The sequence below is a fragment of the Lissotriton vulgaris genome, chromosome 2_1, assembly GCF_964263255.1.
Source record: "Lissotriton vulgaris chromosome 2_1, aLisVul1.2, whole genome shotgun sequence".
NCBI classification, from domain to species: Eukaryota; Metazoa; Chordata; class Amphibia; order Caudata; family Salamandridae; genus Lissotriton; species Lissotriton vulgaris.
The window spans coordinates 293,166,962-293,188,289 of record NC_141687.1 but is presented as its reverse complement, the minus strand read 5'-3'; the positions used below and the strand labels follow the sequence as shown (position 1 = coordinate 293,188,289).

Sequence of the window (21,328 nt, the reverse complement as noted above, 5' to 3'; positions counted from 1 at the left end):
GAGCAGAAAAAAAACAGGCATGGCGGTAGGTGGGAGGGACTTATGTAACTTTTGAATACTGGCGTTGTGATTGGCTGGGTGGAGGCAGGACTGCCTCACTTTGTTAGGACTGGGACGGGGAGGACCCATGAGGGGGTAATGCCGGCAGGATGCTTGTAAGCAGAAAACCCAAAACCTCAAAGTTTTGTGCACAATCACCGATTAATATTACAAGCTGGTCATGTTGTACTGAGCCCCTCTCCAAATTTTTCGTTATTTTGATTTTTCCCAATATGGTTTTCAATGTATGTTTTTATGGATTATTCATGCTCTTACTCTTTGTTGATAGTTGTATACTTGCTTTATACTTCAAACATTGTACAGCACCCTGACACCCTATGGTGTCTTAAAGACGCTTTATGAAATCACATACACAAATCAAAATATATATTCAACTTGTTTTTAAAAAAACAATGCACGGGGTGTCATGAAAAATAGTACCTTCAGTTGAATAAATGTTTCTTTTCTTGTAATTCGCTTTCAGAACCTGCGGTGTGGAACTACTGGCGTGGTGACGTTCATCCGGGGGAACATGCTGCACGTTGCGTGGCTGGGGGACTCACAGGTGATGCTGGTCAGGAAGGGGCAGGCCGTCGAGCTCATGAAACCTCACAAGCCCGATAGAGAGGTAAGAAGAGATTTAAGGCACAAACACTGTGGCCCGTATTTACTAAAGTTTTGCGCGTGCGCACAGGGCCGGCTTTAGCACTGGGGGCACCCAGTGCGACAATCTTTTTTTTTTTTTGCGACCCCGTTCCACTACCTCCTTCCTCATGTATTCCCTCACTACCACCCTCCAATGGTACCCCTCATCTTTCCTTAGCCCCTCTCTCACATTTATTTTAGAGCGCTACGTATTCCAATGTAGATTGCCAGAGCAATTTACATCACAAACATGTTATGCAGAGACAATGAGTCGTACAAGTATGTAAAGCAATGTACAGGAAATGTTATTTAAAACTATGAGGACTACTAGGTGTAGGAGTCCTATATTATTATATCATAGGCATTAAAGGTGCTTAGTCTGGAGAAATGAAGGGGCAGATTTACTACTTTTTAACTATGTGCAGTAACCAATTTTGCCGCGCTGCTTTACGTGAAAAGCAGAGAGCACAACAGCACCATATATACCAAGATATGGTGCAGTGCTCTCTACTCTAGTGCTGGCTTACCATAGGCTACCTTGTGCCAATGCACATATCTTTGCACCACAGTCCAAGGGTGTGTGCCTGATGTGAAGTATGGGTTTTATACTGGAAGGGCACCATTCCAGCACACATTCTATGCTTTGACAAAGTTTAACACTTTACTACTTTACAATGTGCAGCATTGTACAGCGCACATATGAAGTTGTAAAGGTTTGGAGAAAATAAATATTTTCCCAACTTTACTCTTGCTTCGAGGAGGCATCATTTTGTGATTCAAATCCCTTTCTACGAAAGTTAGTACATAGAAATGTGCTCCAAAATCCATTTTGTGTGCATGAGAATGTCCATGAACCACACACAGTACACCTCTTTGAGGCATAGAATCACATAGTGCTACTTTGTGTTACTTTATGACCACTTTCCAACACAATTCAGGATTTGCATTTGAAGGTAAACCCCAAAACAAGAATTTGGAGCAGGTTTGTGTCTCTTTTGTGACACAAATGAGAAACAAAGGGGCATATTTACAAAGTGACGTAGCGCTGCATTAACCTTCTTGGCTTAACGCCACAATCTGCCACTTCTGAAACGCATGGCTGCACCTTGTTTACAACAATACGGTGCAGCTCTAAACTTCCCCATGCGCTGGCGCTAATTTCAGCTGCCTTGCGCCAACACATGCACCCTTGCACCATATTGCAAGGGTGCCTGCGTTGTGGGAAATGATTGTTTATGTGCAGGAAGATGTCCCTTCCTACACATAAACAATTTTAAATGACGATTTGTAATTTATATGTGTCCTGCTTTGTGCAGCACACATAGAAGTTGCAACTCGTCATTTTTAGGTCTCGCCTAGGCAGCGTATGCGCTGTCTCTCCGAGACATCAAGTAATCTATATGTTGGGTGAAACTCCTCCTATTGCCGGGTAATATCTCCTGTCGCTCACCATTTTTTTTAACGTTAGCATACCTCTTGTTAGCTGGGTTTTTACTGGCTGTTGATCTGATACTGACTTCTGTGTAGTCCGGAAGCAGCGGCGCCTAACTACTGTTTTCAGTCTCTTTGTGTTTGAGGGGAACTTTCTTTAACCCCTTCCCTACTCATGACGGAACCATGCTGTCATGAGCCACGGGCGGCGTGTACTCATGACGGCGTGCTTCCGTCATGCTGCGGCCGCTCCACCCACGCGGCACTGATTCCCTGCCTGTGCGGGCGAATTAGTGAGTGGGCGGAGTCGTGATGGAACCACGCTGTCATGAACACAGCTCGCCCGTGGCTCATGACGACGTGGTTCCATCACGAGCATGGCGGCGCCGCATTGCCATTTCCCCCCCCCCAGCGACTCGGCGGAATTGCCGCCGCGACCAAGGGGTTAACGTGCCCTTAATGCTTTTCACCCTTGGCGGAGCCCTCTGATTCCCGCAGCGTTAGCTTTACACACAGCTGTACATATTAATTGCTTAGCTGCTTTTAAAAGCCCACTTTCCCTTATTCCAAGTTATTTCCTGTAACTGCCTTGGGCGTCCCGCCGCTCATCAGTGCTTGTTTTATTTTGGCAGCACGGCACTCTGTAACTATAGCGTCAGCACGCCTATATTTTCCTTGTAACTTGCTTGTTATTTATTTATTTTTGAGAAGCACAGCGCGCTTTGACTTTAGCGGTAGCGCCCCTACCGTTCTTTTTTTTTTTGGTAGGCAGCGTGGCAGCTTGCTCCTTATTGCCGTAGCACGCCTTTATTTTCCTTGCAACTTGCTCCTTTCAATCTTCATGTATTTATTTATTATTTAACAGGCATGGCACGCTTTAATTGTAGCGGCAACGCCCCTTCCTTTTTTTTCCCGCAGCATTGCAGTTTGCTCCTCATTTCCGTCCTGCACCCTGGGCGCGCGCTGAACTTCTCAGAGGTTTAACTGTTATAGAGACAAGTAATATGAATTACGGGAGCGCAGTAAGTAACTAATAAACCTCGAAATAGCGCTTTATGACTTACATGCTACCATAATAGTGTCAGACTGTCAGGAGCAGAATGTTTTCTATTGAGGTAGGAACTCTCACAAGCCATCTGTGCCGGTGTGTAAGCAGGCTCCTGGACAAAGACGACTGCTACAAAAGTACTGTGAAGGAACGAGAGACCGAGTGGTCTAATCCCAATTTGTTTAACCCTGTGGCCGTGTCAATCCTCCGGAGTGCGTGTGATGTGGATCCTACTTCCACGAAGGCCCGGGTGGCTCACTACATGTCTTCTCCCTATAGAATGTTACTCTGTCACTTGGGTCAACACCATAATTTTCAAACTTTTGCCAGCTTTACAAACGTGGCCTGGAGCCTCTGGCTTGACTTTGCCTCACTTGACTCACGTCAAACCTTTGACTCAGAGGAACCCTGGACTCTGGTAGAACTCCTGCTTGAGTGTGGCCTGCCCCTGGGGGTCGGCGCCCAGCATCAGGTCCCACTGCAGAGCCGGCATGTGCCACCATGCAAAGGTCACTAGCAGGATGCGGGAGACCATGAGGGCCAATAGCCTCAGAGTCATTCTCACTGGGATCCAAGATAGAGGCTGAATCATCGGTATCATAGCCTGAATAGCTTGGCTTTGCCATTCGGGAGGATAGGCCCAAACTACACTATGTCCAGAACTGCCAGAATGAAAACGAGCATCTGAGAGGGAGTCAGGTGTGACTTCAGCACGTTGATAGTGAACCCAAGCAAATGCAGGAGATTCGCCATAGTCTGGAGGTGAAAGACAACTGCTTGGGGCGAGCCCGCCTTCAACAACCAGTTGTTGATATAGGGGAAGACTGAAACCCCTGAACTCCGCAGATGGGCTGCGAACACCTACATCACCTTTGTGAACACCCGAGGGGCACTGGTGAGGCCAAAGGGGAGCCCCGTAAATTGAAAGTGCTCGTGACCCACTGTGAACTGCAGGTATTAACGATGAGCCGGCAGGATGGGGATATGAAAATAGACATCCTGCAAGTCCAACGCTACCGTCCAGTCTCCTGGGACCAAGGCAGACAGTACCTGAGCAAAAGTGAGCATCTTGAATTTCTCTTTCTTGAGGAAGTAATGAAGCGCTGTGAGGTCTAGGATAGGACGAAGGCCTCCATCCTTCTTTGGGGCAAGGAAGTAGTGGAAATAGCAACCATGGCCTACTTCGGACCCGGGAACCCTCTCCATAGCTTCCTTGGCCAAGAAAGTTGAAATTTCCTCGCAGAGCAAGGCAAGGGGATCCTCCGTCAGCCTATCGTACACTGGAGGCATGTATGGAGGGGTAGTCTCAAAGGGAGGGAGTAGCCTTTCGGACTATTTGTAACACCCACCTGTCCAATGTAATGTTTCGCCAGTGGTGGAGATTATGGCATATTCTGCCACTAACTGGCTGAGAGTGATCCTGGGGGATCAGACTAGGAAGGTTTTGTGGTGGAGTAGGGGGTGGTGGCTTGGTCCGACTTCTGATTTCCTGACCCACGAGACCGGGGTGAATCGTGTCTACAGCCCAGCAGCGGTTGCTGAATTTGCGGGACCCTCTGGCCGGGATAGGGTTGGCGCAGCTGATAGCCCATAGGCCATAGCCACAAAAGGAGCGGAAATTGGATGAAACGCTAGGGTCAGTAGTGAAGCCCAAAGACTTGGCTGTGGCCCGAAAGTCTTTAAATTGCTCAAGGGCAGCATCCCTCTTGTCTCCAAAGAGACGGGAGCCATCAAAGGGCATGTCCATGAAATTTAGCCTGGACATCCCCCGAAAAAACTGACATTCTCAGCTAGGCATGGTAACGAACTGCCACCGTCAAGGAAATCGCTCTACCCAGCGAGTCCGTTGTGTCCAAACCACATCTGATGGTGAATGACGCTGCGTCCCTCCAGTCTGATATAGCTTGGGAGAGTAGAGCCCAGTCCTCTTCTGAGACTCTGGGCAGCACTTGCGCTACCATATCCCATATGGAATGAGAATAACGGCCCAAAAGCCATGTGGTTTTCACCGACCGCAGTGCGAGGCTGGTGGAAGAAAAACATTTCTTACCAAAGTTTTCCAGCCTTTTGGATTCCCTGTCCGGGGTTGCGGAAGGGAATGCTCCACAAGAAGTGCAAGCTTGCACAACCAAGCTTTTGGGGATGGGGTGGAAGGTGAGGAAAAATGGGTCACCGAGTGCAGGGCAATGGCGGTAGGCGATCGTCTGGTGGGTTTGGACCATGTCCCCAAAAGGACATCTGTCAAGGACTCATTGAAAGGCAGTAGGGGTTCCAAACCAGTTCCGTGTTATCGGGGAGGTGCCTCCAGTGGGGACCGTCGCTGTGGTGGTCCACCCGGCATTGGTCCAAACCTGGGAACGAGTCCACTTGGAGGCCATGGTGCTGGGGCCAGAGCTGCTGGCATGGGAACCATGGGCCTGCTTTGTCTCCCGAGCCTGCGGGGCCCAAAGGCATACCTGCAGGGTCAGGCCATCCAAATATGGCGCACATTGTGTCATTAAATTCTTTCAGTTGGGCGGGGGTTTCCCCCGATACTGGAAAGGGAGGGAATCGCGGAGCAGACCCAGGCTTCCACTCCCCGGAGCAGGTCCTTGAACGCAGAGGTTCCTCCGCTGTATTGTGAGACGGGCGGTCTGAAGTCAAAGCACACTTCAACTTCTTGTGCTTTTTGTGGTGCCTCTTACCTGACTTCTACGAAGAGGATTTGGATTCGCTAAGAAAAATCTTCCAGATCCAGTTTGATGCCTGGAAGTTCAAAGGTAAGGAATCTGCTGCTAGATGTCTCTATCAGATGGTGAGGTGCATGTCGATACAGATGCAAATGCATCCTGGTCAGTTAAGCTTGTTTGTGACCAGCATGGACAACACCCAAGAGTTGGGTCCAGACACCTTCTCTATGACCTTGTGCCCACTGTAGTGGCGCAGTGCTGTTCCTGCAAAGCGGCACGTAAGTGGACCCAGGACACAGGTGATTAGTCACTGATTCTCAGCAGACACTAAAGTGTGCGGGTAGGGCTTGACCGTTTAATTATCTTCGCCTCTGACTTTGCACCTGAGTTTAGTGCATGTGTGCAGTGGCATACTAAATAGCATCACAAGCTGCCACCCAATACTCTAAGTGGCTTAATTATGAGCCCTTGCATCACTTTTGCGCTGCTGTTGCATCACATTTTGTGATGCACCAGCAGGGTAAAAAATGCGCCATGTTGCGGCATATTTACAAAGTGACGCATCTAGGTTGATGCATCACGTTGTAAACCCCTGTGCCACATTATACCTGCCCCAGGTATAATGTATGCATGGTGGGCGTTCTGACGCAAGTAAGCCTCGTAGAAGTGGCGCAGTGAAATCTATGAGATTTCACTACGTCACTTCTAGGACACAAATGCATCAATATCTTATGCCTGCCTCACACATAGGCGTAAGGCTTATGCAAGCTCATTTGAAATGGGACTTGCCCATGTGAAATGACCCATTGGTGGAGTTGCGTCACTTTCGTGACACACTCCAGCAAAGCGTAATTTTTGTGCCTACAGATAAGCCAGAAATACTGACGTATCAATAACTCCTTGCAACATGATGCGTCATACTGTAAATATGACGCATCCAGCATGTTGCAAAGAGGGCGCAATTAAAAGTTAAGCATCACTGTTTTCACGCAGCAATGCGTCACTTTTGAAAAATGAGGCCCTAACTTTGGTAAATGGGGGATCACGTGTCTTGTCTTTTTACAGTCTTAAAAAATTCTGGGGCATATCAGCAAGGTCAGGCAATAATGATTGCTAAGCGCACTTAGCGCTAGGATAATTATCGCAGGCTATCGCTGGTTTATATCGCCGAGATAGCATGCTATCAGCAACGCTTATCTCTGATGCGCTACATAAACCAGCGATAGTTGCCAAAAGGTACCTTTATCACTGGAAATCAAGCGATAAATGCCGAACGACAGGCGATACCTTGTTATTAGGGCTGGGTGGTCTCGGCCCTATAATCCACCACCCATAGGCCAACATTGTTTAGTAAGAAGAAAAGCAGGCGTAAGGAAACCTGCGATGAGCGTGGTTAGCGCTCCTTTTTAACATTGCTGCACAGGTTAGCGTGCAGATTGCCAATAGGTGTTATGTCGCCTAGCGACATTTCCCTGGTAATTTCAGAGTGATACGCCCACTTTGCATCTCATTAGCGATGCAAAGATGGGCGTTGATGTTACGAGCGCTAAGTCAGCAAAACATGCAATAGCATGTCTTTGCTGATAAGGCGATAAACTTATCGCAGCTTTTCGTCCAAAAAAGGACGCTAAAGCGGCGATAAGTTTATCACCTGGCCTTGATAATATGCCCCGTAGGTTTTTTATGGAGACGTACCAGAATGCAATATAGCTCAAAGGCCATGTTTATGTCAGTGCAACACTATACAGACCTCTTAGCATAACTTAACAATTCAGTCATTGGATTCTGTGTAGATCACATGCTAATGAAATAACCATTGGCAGATTTATTCATTTTTAGTGCAACAACCAAAGTCTGTGCTGCGTTGCACAAGCGGAAGAAAGCAGCACAATGCCATATGTAATAACATGCATTGGCAAAAGTCTGACTTGAAAGTGACTCAATAGTCATTGAGAGTTTGAGGCACTCAAGATGTCATCATACAAGCGCTTTAACGCATCCAAACCTTGCACTGTGATGCTAAGAGTTCTGTTGACGTGTCACGCCTTCAGCCATTCCAGCCTTAGGAAAAGTAGTTTGCAATGCACCTGCAGTTTCACTTTACATATTATATGTATTGGCCTACAAGTTCCATCATGCAAAGTGCTGTCACGGGAATACGAACAGGGTACTGCGTTTTTCTTTCAATTTGTCAACATTCCCCAGTAAAAAGGGACCTACAGATTTTTGTTGATTTAAAAGAATGTTAGTCCATTTAATTACAAACATTTCCCACAGCTCCCTGTGTCTTCATTGAAGAGAGAGATGATAGGTGGCAAATCAATAGCAAAGAGATGAAAATCTTTCTCTAGCCTAAGCCTTAGTTGTTTGTAAAAGAGAACACAGCAGTTCAGGACGTGAATGATAAATGGATTATGGAGCAATAAATATGTTAATGTGAAAACCAGTGAGTCAGAGACAAACCCACAGGCTTGTCCTAATAAATGATATTCTGAATGTGTGACAGGAACCATGGTTGCCAGCCCATGCTTCTGTACTGTGTCAGGAGGATGTTTCTCTATGTGCACCGCTTGTGTCGCTCTTCAACAAAATTAGACATGCAAAACATAAGGGGCCTCATTTATGAGGCCTTGCGTTAGTTTTACACTTCCGATGCGTCACTTTTTGTGACGCATCAGCAGCGTAAAACATGCCTCCTGTTGCGCACTATTTACAGAGTGACACATCTAAGCAGATGCGTCACTTTGTAAACCCCTGCGCTACATTATACCTGCGTCAGGTATAATGTATGCAAGGGGGGGCGTATTGACGCAAGGAAGGGTCATAGAAGTGACGCAGTGAAATCTATGAGATTTCACTGTGTCACTTCTAGGACGCCGTTGCGTCAAAATCTTGCGCCTGCCTCACAGCAGGCGTAAGACTGACGCAGGCCCTCTAACTCCTTGCGACATGATGCGTCATACATTAAATATGACGCATCAGGTATGTCCTAAGGAGAGCGCACTGAGAAGTGATGCATCGCTGCTTTCACGCATCGATGCGTCATTTCTCATAAATGAGGCCCACTGGTGCTTGGGCAATCCTTGTATGGCGTATGTTCGCACTATTTATAATATTATGCTAAAAGCATAGGGCCCGATTTATCAATATTAGATACAGCGCAGTGCAGCACGACAGCTTCCTGCACTGCGTCAAATGGAGAAGCAGGAATGCACCATATTTACTAAGATGCGTCGATTCCTGCTCTCTAGCATTGCGCGGGCGCATTATGTGCTGCCTAGCTCCAATGCGTGCTAAATTCATGTGGATAACTGTTATTAAAAACAAAAGAATATAAAGAATCACCTCATGATTCAACAATTGATCTGTGCAAGATTTAGTGGTCTTTCCTGTGACTAGGAAACAATTTTCCTGCCTGTTCTTCCAATTTTTACTGTTTTTGTATTGCTGCTAGAATTAGATGTATGTGGTATATTTGTGAAATGTCTGTCTAATTTAGTGGATTGTATATTTTTTACTTGAATGTTTTTTTAATTATTGCCTTATGATGAATTTAGATAGGTATTGTCAATTCTTATATATGTGTTTCTTTAATTCTCTTACATTGCATTTAATAAATTTGTATTATTCATTTGATTCCATTTGATTACTTGGTTTCTTGTTTCCTATTGGGCAGATTCACAATAACTGGCACATCCCTGCATATTAGCAGGGCTGCGCCAGTTATTGTGCCTGACTCAAAAAAAACCTTGCGCCACCATGGATGCGTCGCATTTACAATGTGGCGCACCATGGCGCAACGATAGTCAGATGCGTGACGCATCTGTCGGCGTAAGGATGATGCTGTGCTGGAATTGTGTCGCAAGTGCGAGGCAACTCCAGCACTGCTCAGGGGTGCCCTATACCTAATATGCTGCGTCACTCCTTACGCCTGCTTGAAGCAGGCGTAAGAATTTGACGCAGCGGGTACGTAAAGGTGACTCAGTGAAATCTTAAAGATTTCACTGCATCACTTTTACGAGGTTTCCTTGCGATGGAACGCCCACCCTGCATACATTATACCTGACGCAGGTATAATGTAGTGCAGGGCTTTACAACGTGACGCTTGCAACTAGATGCGTCCTGTTGTAAATATGTTTCATAGTGGCGCATTGTTTACGCCGCCGCTACATCACAAGTGTGACGCAGCAGCGGCGTAAAAGTGTTGCAAGGGGCTTGTAAATCTGCCCCTATGTTCATTGTTTACATGTTGGTGATATAAGGTTCCTACTGTAAGTGTGGATTTGTGTAAGTGTATTTACCCAAAGAGGGCCTAAGTTTATGACTGTGACATGGAATGACACAAGTGCTCTGAAAATCCAGAACGCCCTTTTGTTCCTAGCATTCTGGGACTTGAAGCTCTACACTCAGGATGGAAAAATAAAGCTACAAGTACCGGATTGCGACAGTTAAAATGAGCACACTGGAGCATATTATCAAGAAACGACGTGAAAATTATTGGCGTTTTAGCGGCAGAAAACTGCAGCTAAAGCGGCGATAATGGGCTTCATAATATGTCCTTGTGAATTCCCATAGAAGCCCAGGTTGACACAAGAACTTGGGCTTCTATGGGAATTCACAAGGGCATATTATCAAGCCCATTATTGCCGCTTTAGCTAAAACGGCGATAATTCTAACACCGTGCTTGATAATATGCCCCTCTGTATTTGACCACTCGGGAGCCATGGCACTGAAGTGTCTCGTTTGGAACCGTGCCAGGGAAGAAGATGGTTTCACCATGAAGGGGGGAAGCACTGTTTCCACAAAATGTGAACTATTGGAAAGAAAACAAGATGGTTTAGTAAACAAAGAAATTACTGCCATTGCCAGTAAAATGCCAGTTTACATTTTTGGGGCATTAAGTAGGAAGCAACTTCCCCTGCTGCATGGCCAGTGACAGTCCATTGTGCATGTCAGCATCATAAGGAAGCTTTGGGGTCTCAGTGCCCACGGCTGCCCAATGGCCATGCCGCGAGAGACTCCTTAAACCAGTCCAAACTTTTTTGGATGCCAGCACTTTTAATCCTGTGATTTTTTTACCTAATGTTGCTTTTCATTCCTAGTCCTGCGTTGCAACCCCCCGCCTACACCTGGTCTGCAGGTAGACGAAGGTACTGGAAGGAAGGGGAGATAGAGGGATAAAGAGGTTGGGGGTTGATTTGTGACTGAGAGGAACCAGGCCCTGACAGATACTTTGAAATTCTGGCTCAGATTTCTTTGGGTTGGCACCACTTTTGCTACACAGCCCCGATGCAAAATCCATTTTAGCATTCAGTAAACCATGCAAAGTCGATTTGTGTGGTTTAGTGATTACAACGTAATGTAACGTATAGCATGGCCTTGTATACTTTTGCTTCAGGTGGGCGTTACATGTGTGGAGCGCTGAGGGTCCTATGTTTCCATTCATGGCTTTTGAGGCAAACCCAGATTTACAAACACGTATCGACCTGAGTTTGCACCAGAATGGTGTGTCTATCTGACAGAGGTGTAAGGAGGAGAAATATCTTTATTTATCCTCGTTACTTCCTCTTTCCATATGTGCTGCATTTTGCAGTACCCATGGAGAGCGGAATATGTCTCGAAGGATTGTTTTTGTCTAGGCTGGTATCCCTTCAAGCACAAAAACAATTCTGCTCGCAGCACAGGCACCCTTGCACTATGGCACAAGGAGCCTGTGTTTGCCCTAAGCAACACAAGTGCACCAGCGCTTCGAGGGAGCAGAAGTATGTTATATTATATTAGATATGGAGAATTTCTTCTCTTTCCTTTTCATGCAACACAGCACAGCAAGTTGGCGTGCTACGTGGCGTGAACGGTTAGTAAATCTGGCTCCAAGTTTTAAAGCATTAATAGAGCAGACCAGAGACATTTTAAGAGCATCTCCCAATGTCACTTCTGTAAGACATCTAGATGTGACTACGCAAAGATATGGGAAAGAGGCAACCGGCGTTAGTGTTTTTAACTTCATCACAGCCATTAACTGCCATGGCAACAGGCAGAGTATGATGCTTGCTGTCCATCAACCAGCGCAAACACTTGGGGCCATATTTATAGCACAGTAAAGCAACGCAGCACAGCAAGTCACCTTGCAGTGCCAGGTTACAGGGAAAGGGAAGGAATGTGCCGTATTTAAAAGAATACAACGCATTCCTGCCCTTGCTCTGGCTCTGTTTTGGGTGCCTAGCGCCAACTCAGGAATCCTTGTATCATGGTGCAAGGGTGCCTGCGTTGCAGACAGGATTGTTTTGGGGCAGGAAGGGACACCTTCCTACACAAAAACAATCCTGAAAGGCACATCCCCCTTTCTATGTGGGCTGCAGAATGCAGCCCACTAGAAAGATGAAGTAACGAGGAGAAATAAAGATATTTCTCCTCGTTACACCTCACCTGGTGAGGCGTATCTTTTTGGCACATTCTGAGGTTTGCCAGTTCTGGGAAATCTGGGAATGCGTCAAAAACCATGGGCGTTGCATGGGAACACCCATGCAACGCCCATGGAATGCCTCCTTACTGCAGAGTAAGGCAACGCAGCAATTTACACTGCGTTGCTTTTCTCAAGGCCACCTTGTGTGGCTTCATAAGTCTCTTTTTTGAGTTGTGTAGCACTTGCACCACGTTGCATAGTGCAAGCGCTCATAAATATGCCCCTTTCTATACAATACTGTGAGTGCCCAGTGCATCTCTCCTATTGCAGGCAGGCTTTTCTCTTCAGACTCATTCAATGTATGACTGCTGGCAGTTAGTAAAATAACTAAGCAGATTAACGCACATGCTGCAAAGATCTGTGTGTAAAGTTCAGGTCACAGCTGTGAAGCTCAGCAGCATTGACTGGACATTCATGGGAGATGTGCTCTAGTGGATGATCTGTTACCTGTAGAACCTTAACTACACAAGTTTGTTTGATCTTAAATGACATTGCTTTAGAATTGCAGCCTATGTGAATCACTCCAAATCAAATACGTTATGATATGTTATGTTAATTTCGATTTATATAGCGCCAAATCACCGACAGGTCTCTTAGCGCTTGCTTTGGGAACCCGTCCTGGCTTTCCCTGCGAGATAATAACCCCTACTGGGCATCCCCAAGGTGAAGACCAGGCATCCCATCGCAGTAGAGCCATAGTGGAGATTAAGCAAGCTATTGCACAGAGTTGCAGAGTGTGAACCCATGATTCGAGTATGCACCGAGGCGAGAATTATCGAGTCCGTGGACATTTTGAGCTCAAGACCCTGCCGCGTTGGGAATTGAACCCTGGTCCTGGGTCTGACCTCTGCATCAGGGTCTGCCTCCTCTAACCAGTGAGCCACACTTCTCCACAAATACCATTTTTGCATCTCAAATGGTAGGTGCCTTGTGTGTTACCTGACATCACAGTTAATATAAAACATTTCCCATTCATGGGCGGCTAGCTGGCAGCCCTACGAAGTGCCTTGCATCATGCGTTAGAATAACGCATTATTGGTAATTTCCCCGCATTACTGCAATGCCTGAGATTGTCATGCAAAAGAACTGTGCACTGAAGTGCGATAAAACTGTGTAGTTCTAGTTTCTCGCTTTGCTGGGACAGACGCATAAAAGATGAGCTTGGAGTACTGTTTTTCATAGGCAACGGGATGGCACTAGTGTACAACAGGAGGCATAGCATTCCTAATATATCATGACGTGGAATTATCCTGCAATCACAGAAACTCCTAGCCAAGCCAAACGAACTTCACAGATTTGAAGACCGAAACACAAAACCACACACCTGCCTAATTAATGTAAAAAAGCACCCCCTGCTCAAACATAGTATCAAACAGATGTGAATGTCCAGCTGCAAAATGAAACTTCTAAATACATGCCAAAAACTGGGTCAGTCGACGATGAGGGCGAAGTAGGCTAAACCTAGGCGGGTTGGAGGGGTGGAGTGGAGGCATTGGCTGCTGTAGGAGGCTTCTTCTTAGGACTTAGTCTGGTGGGTAGAGGGGAGGTGGGGAAGGTGTTGTACGCGGATGTGTGCATGTACTGTGCGAGGATGTCAGATTTCCATAATCCCAAGAGACACTTACGACTTTGAGTGCACTGATTCATACCAGACCGTAATGTCATTCCTAACTGTTTGTTGTTTTGAGTTTGTTATTTTTCAAAAAAACGAAAAAATTTCATCAAAACCTCATTTCATGCAGTGAACAGTTGCTCAACTAGCACTTTTAATTTTTCAGCACGCTCCGTCACGCATTTACTGTATCTGTAACTCTAATATCTTATTTGCACAAAGCATTGCGAACAACGATCTTATGATAGCGGCCGGCCCACAGGGTTGTAGGCATTCCGCTGTGTAATATGCAAAGTGCAATAAAGGTTTTGAAAAAAAAACTGGGTCAGTCTAGCCGGCAGTAAAACAGGAGCCTACTTGGAGAACTGTACTGAGGGAGAAGATCCCGGCTGGCCCCCTCTCAGATCTTATAGTCAGCCACGGACCCCACGTGGCAGAGAGCCTGGGCAGACTCTGTCAATTGATCATGATCTGATCATGCCATTAATTTGTGGATTGCAAGCCTAGGGAGGCAGAGGCTGGCTAAGACAGGGATCTTAGTTTTATTGTTTTTCTGTCGCCCCACCCGGCAACCCGCGTCTGTCCTAGGCTGTGGGATGTGCTACGCTACTACTTGTGGGTGACATTATACTGTTTGCGAGAAAGTGTCACTCATTGTCATTGAATGTCACTCATAATTGTACTGAAATTATGAAAATGTCACACGTAGGCAATCTGAAACCTTGGCAGCTATGAACTGGCAGTGAAAAGAAAACTATCTTAGCATACTGCACCCCAATGAGTCAGAGGAACACCAGAAGCAGGTGTGTTAGCCAAAGTGATTATACTAAGCACTCAATCCGCTAAGATGGTAAACGGTTACAAAATGTACATGAAGTTAGCGCTGTGCGAAGTTGTGACACTCAATGGTTCCTCGAAGCACAACGCGGTTTGTCTGCCGCCTCCAAATTCTTTCTTGGGCTGAGAGCCAATCCCTGCGCTCCCCGTTTAGCCAAGAGCTTTCCCAGTATCTGAGGAGAGCATGCGGTCCGTGGAGTTAGGCACACATGAAACTCTGTAACACAGAGAATGGATCCTACAAGAAGGCCTCGGACCTGACAATCTGCTGCTGCTCCGAGTGGGATGTCTAAGGCCATTTATCAGCTCCACCTTTTGCACCGCAGGTACCACGCCTTACCCTAGAATAGAACAGGTGCTTTGGTCTGTAGACCACAGTGCCTTGGGTTGCATTTATCTGTAGATTGGCCACTGCCCCAGGGTGTTGCAGGTGGTGTTCACGGGGAGCAGCACACATTTTCGATAAGAACATGTCGAAAATGGGCTCCCGGGCTCATTTATTCCAGTGCCTTCCACACAAAGGTGTAAAGACTTGTAAACAATACAGTTCTGGAAAGGAGACTTTCTGTGTACTGAGCCAACTGAACTGACAGGAAAAAGTTTAAAATACCCCAGGGGCAGATTTATGGGGATTTGGCGCAGGGCAGCGTACCACGTCACCTTGCTGAGCTGAGTACGTCAAAGTGAAAGGGCAGGAATCCACCATATCTATCTAATGCGGTGCATTCCTGTCCTTTTCCCCCTGTGCTGATGCCGTTTTGGCAGCCTAACACCAACGCCATGGTGCAAGGGTGCCTGTGTTGTCGGCAGGATTGTTTTTTGGCGAGGAAGAGGAACGTTTCTGCACAAAAACAATCCGAGGAGGCTTTTTTGCCTCTTTCCATGTGTGCTGCAGAATGCACACATGGAAAGAGGAAAAAGCGAGGAGAAATAACGTTATTTCTCCTAGTTGCGCGTTCCGTGGGGAGGCATAAGGTTTTGGCAGATCCCCAGGTTTACATACTCTTGTAAATCTTAGGAAGCATAAAAATCCATTGGTATTGCAAGGGAACACCCACTGCAATGCCCATGGAACGCCTCCCTAGTGCAGAGTAAGCCATGCAGTGAGCTGCACCGGCTTGCCTTACTTCATATCTATGAGGCCATTGAAAGTCAAGCAAAGTGGCTTTGCGTGGTCCTATAAATATGGTTTTGTGATTTGCCCTACTGGAACTTTACAAAAAGTGGTGCTACAGTGGTGCAAGGGATTCATAAATATGACCCAGAGTGCCCTTTACCCTTGCCTATCCTGCGCATACCTCTCTTTTGCACACCCGGGCTGGAAGGGTGCACTGCTCCTGCTTGGGTCAGTGGAGCGCAGGAACCAATGAGAGCGGCTGCTTCGACAGTTAAGTGAGGCTGGGAGAGGAGTGCTGACTTCTACAGCCTTTCGTTTCCTCACTCTTCCGTTGCAATATATCGGGCAAGGGGGTGGGGAGTGTCTCTAGTGCTCCCTGGTTACTCCTCTGGCCTTGCCAGATATGGCACTGTACTCTGGTTTGTCCTCTAGAGACATAGCCCACCGTTACACTTTGTGGATTTGTATTTATATAGTGCTTACTACCCCAGTCGAGATATTGCCTTTACAAGGACCTCGTGGAGCAGGTGGGTTGACAAAAAATAGACCTGGGCGCTAAAATAAATGTTGCCCCCGGATAGCTAAGAAAACGTGGCCAGTGTTTGCAAAAGCTTGCTGCAGGCAATGTTTTTAGTAATATAAAAATTTGCAATGGTAAAAACTGGACCAGCAAACCATAAAACAGGTCCACAAACAGCCGAAAAACCGTTCCACACGTTGCCCGATAGGTCAATCCGACCCTAGTAGTGGAAATCATGCTTTGAGCAACTTCGACAGTGATCACATAAAGACTATCACATCTCCAGTAGTCAGGTGGCTTCCTAGTAAACAGTTCCTTAAAGTAGATATATTCATTTTGGGAAATATAGGGACATATTTACAAGAATTTATTGCCATAGGAACATCACTTTTTGTGAGATTCCTGCGGCGATAAACCCTTCTCCTTATTTACAAATTGGCGTTAAGCCACGTAACGTGGCTAACGTCACCTTGTAAATAAGGCCCCCTTTCACGCTACACTTAGCGTGAAAGGGGCGGGCACTGGGTGTTGCGATGGGTGTTCTGCTGCAACACCCATTGATGTTGCCGCTGCCCACTATTTACAAGGGTGGCATAAATATGGGGCAGCGCCAAAATTAAGACCATAAGAACAAGTTACTTGGAGCAGGGGAATATTCACAAGGTAAGGAATCCACAGGCAGATACTGTATCCACCAAAAAAAGCGTTACCGAAGGTAAGTAACTTGTTCTTCTGATGGATACATATGCAAGTGGATTCCTCACCTTGAGAATAGAGTTCAACAGCAGTCCCCACTCCCGGAGGAGGGTGTCCACCCTTTTATACCAAAAAGTCCTGTCGAACGGAACGTGCAAAGTGACCATCCCTCCTCACTTTGGAATTTAAGCAGTAATGCTTTGTGAACGTGTGGAGGGAGGCCCAAGTTGTCGCTTTACAAATGTCCTCCACAGGAACACCTCTAGACAAGGTAGATGTTGAAGACTTAGCTCTAGTAGAATGAGCCCTTATACCCTCTGCCTTACCGGCCAAAGAGTAACAGATCTTGATACACAAGATAATCCATCTGGAAAGGGTGCACTTGTGCACCGCTCTGCCTTTCCTGCAGCCAGCAAAGCCCATGAAGAGCTGGTCATCCACACAATAGTCTTTAGTCCTATCGAGGTAAAAACTCACCGCCCTTTTAGGGTCCAATCGGTGAAGCCGCTCCGCCTGCTTGGAAGGGTGAGGGGGAGGATAGAAAGAAGGAAGGGTAATGGACTGCCCCAGATGAAAGGGAGTTACCACCTTAGGCAGAAAAGCAGCCTTGGTCCTGAGAACCATTCTATCAGCATGAATAGTCAGGAATGGAGGTTTTGAACTCAGAGCTTGAAGCTCACTTACCCCCCTGGCCGATGTGATGGAAAACCAGAAATACTGTCTTTAAAGACAATAGTCTCAAGGGACACTTGTGTAAGGGCTCAAAAGGAGAACCCATCAAGTAGGTTAAGACAATATTTAAGTCCCACTGAGGCACAATAAATGGAGCGGGCAGATATTTTTTGGTAAGGCCCTTAATGAAACGTAACACAATGTAAATGTAAATGTATTGGCATTTATATAGCGCACTACTTACCCGTAGGGTCCCAAGGCGCTTCGACAGCTGCGAAACCCTTCCTGGCTTCCCTGAGAGATGGTCCCTTAATGGGTATCTCCAGGGTGAGACCAGGCATCCCCGGCGATCTGGTGGGGCCGTTAGTGAAGATGAGGCAAGCTAATGCCCAGAGTTGCCGAGTGTGATTGCTGATCAGACTGGGCACCGAGGCGAGAGAATTATCGAGTCCGCTGACCCTGGTCCAGAAACCTGCCGCGCCGGGATCGAACCCTGGTCCCGGGCCGTCCTCTGCTCTCGGGTCTGCCGCCTCTAACCAGTGAGCCACACTACTTCACTATAAATCACAATGGGTGATTTAAATAAAGACGGCTGGTCCGGCAAGCAAAGAAATGCGGACAAAGCGGATAAATAACCTTTCACAGTAGCCACAGGAAAGCCCAGCTGGGCTAGAGAAAGAGCAAATTGAAGGATGTTGGATAAGCGAGCTCTCAAAGGGTCAATAGACTTTTCCATTACACCAATGAACAAATTTGGACCACATATAGGAATAGATAGACTTGGTGGAGAGACGTCTGGTGGACAAAATAACGTCAACCACGTCAGAAGGAAGAGAAAAAGAATTCAGGTTGCCCCGTTCAATCTCCAGGTATGAAGGTGTAAGCTCTGGAGGTGGGGATGTAGAACCTGCTACTGCAAGAGAAGGTCTGCCCTGAGAAGGAGATGGAGCAGAGGACACAAGAAGAGGTGGAGAAGATCTGTGTACCACACCCTTCTTGGCCAATCCGGGGGGATCAATATGACTCGGGCCCAGTCTTGGCGAATCTTCCTCAGACCCCGAGGAATCAAGGTTATGGGAGGAAACGTGTAAAAGAGTTGTGATCACCAACTCAACTGAAACGTGTCACCCAACGCTCCCTGCAACGGATACTTGAGATTGCAGAATGACAGGCAGTGAGCGTTTTCGTGAGTGGCAAACAGGTCCACCCTAGGAGTTCCCCACATCCGAAAGACGTAACAAATCACCTCTGGATGAAACCTCCACTTGTGGTCGGCAGAGTACTGCCGACTGAGACTGTCTGCACGCACTTTCAGAACTCCGGCCAGATGATTTGCCATCAGACAAATCTGGTGGTCCTGAACCCAAGACCAGAGATGCAAAGCCTCTCTGCCGAGACAAAGTGACCCCACTCCTCCCTGCTTGTTGGCATACCACATCTCGGTAGTGTTGTCCGTCAGGACTTGAACCGACTGACCGCGAAGGGAAGGGAGGAAGGCCTTGACCGCCAAACGTATCGCCCGCAACTCCAAAAGGTTGATGTGAAGCAACCTTTCCTCTGGAGACCAAAGACCCTTGATCTCCAGGGCCCCCAGATGAGCAGCCCACTCTAAGGTGGATGCATCCGTTATCACTGTGGCCACCGATGGAGGCAGTTGGAAAGGCTTTCCTTGGGATAGATCGCCCTCCACGCTCTACCAAGACAGATCCCCTGCAGCTTCTCTGGAGATCCTCACAGACTCCCTGAGATCTCCATTGTGTTGATACCACTGCTTGCGGAGGCACCACTGGAGCGCCCTCATATGCCTGCGTGCATGGTCGACCAACAGAATGCAGGAAGCAAACAGACCAAGCAGGCTAAGGACCTTCAGGACTGGAACGAACGCTCTGTTGTAAAACAAGGGAATCATTTCCGGAATGTAGAGAATCCTTTGTGGAGGAGGGAATGCTCGACACACAGTAATGTCCAGTACTGCCCCTAAGAACAGGTTGCGCTTAGAGGTCACCAGGTGAGACTTGGGCACATTTATCGAGAAACCCAATTTGTACAACAGCTGAGTTGTAACCGGCAGATGGTGAAGCAGCCTCTCTGGCGACTGTGCTTTGATCAGTCAGTCGTCCAGATAGGGGAAAACCGGAATCCCCAATCTCCTGAGATGGGTTGCTACCACTGCCACCACCTTGGTGAAGACTCGAGGTGCAGTAGTAAGTCCAAACGGGAGGACCGCAAACTGATAATGTTGCGACCCGACCGTAAAATGGAGATACTTCCTGTGCGACTTCAGGATCGGAATATGAAAATATGCGTCCTGCAAGTCGATTAACACCATCCAATCTTCCTGTTGCAACACTTGAAGAACCTGAGCAAGGGTGAGCATCTTGAACTTCTCCTGTTTCAGAAAAAGGTTCAAGATCCTGAGATCCAGGATTGGACGTAACCTGCCATCCTTCTTGGAAATCCGGAAATACCGGTAGTAGCATCCCTGACCCCTTTCCCGCTCTGGAACCACCTCTACCGCACCCTTTTTTAGTAAAGTTACCACTTCCTCCTGCAGGTGAAGAAGGTGGTCCTCCGAACAAGCCCCTTAACAAGAAGGGTAATTTGGAGGGAATTCCCAAAAGGGAAGAGCATACAAGATTGAGAACCCACAAGTCTGTGGTGACCGATTCCCACTCTTGAAGAAAATGAGTAAGCCGACCCCCCCCAAAGGACCAACATGATCCAGAATGGTATATCTAGGGCTGCTTTGCTGTGGCAAGAGGGGGGAGGGCGTGGTAGAGGAAGAGAAGGAGGAGGAGGGCTGACGGCCTTGTGGGCGACCTCTGTTCTTGCCCCTGTAGGACTTGTATAAGGTGTTTTGCTGCTGCTGTTGCTGAGGCTGTCTGTAGGTCCGAAAGGACGATCTCCCCAAACCCCTGTACTTCCTGTACAAGGATCCTCTAGGCTGAGCCTGAAGGCCCAAAGACTTGACAGTGGCTTTAGTGTCCTTAAACCTTTTCAAGGCTGCATCCGCTTTCTTTCCAAACAGCCCTGAACCATCAAAAGGGAGATCCAAAAGTGTTGCCTGTACATCTGGGGAGAACTCAGATGATTTAAGCCAGGCACTCCTTCTTGTAGCGACAGCAGATCCCATGATCCTGGCAACAGAGTCTGTAGTATCCAGACCACTTTGAATCACTTGATGAGCAGCCGCTGGTGTATCTGACAAGACCTCATTAAAATTCTGTCTGTCCTCCTCCGACAATTTAGGGGCAAGTTGCTGAGCAGAGTCCATAAGGGCATGGATGTAACGTCCCAAAAGACAGGTGGCATTTGTGGACTTCAATGCCATGCTTGCCGAGGAAAAAACACCTTTTTTGTAGACTGGTCAAGTTTTTACGACTCCCTGTCGCCAGGTACCTGAGGAAAAGCCCCAGAAGACCTTTTGGAACAGGCAGCTTGAACCACCAGACTTTCAGGAGAAGGATGGGAAATTGAAAAGTCCGGGTCCCCTGGAGCCGCCCTGTATCTCCTGGCAACGGACTTGGAAAGAGCTGGACCTGAAAAGGGCTTACACCAAACATCCATTATAGGCTGAGT

General features: G+C 47.2%; 1 protein-coding gene across 1 annotated transcript in view; it reads left to right on the top strand.

The window, feature by feature from the left end:
* Positions 1 to 21,328, top strand: part of PPM1E (protein phosphatase, Mg2+/Mn2+ dependent 1E) — a 632,124-nt gene that overhangs the window by 584,417 nt on the left and 26,379 nt on the right. Inside the window, exon 5 of the mRNA XM_086954986.1 lies at positions 524 to 667. Coding sequence (XP_086811112.1) covers positions 524 to 667 — 144 coding nt within the window. The remainder of the gene's footprint in view (positions 1 to 523; positions 668 to 21,328) is intronic.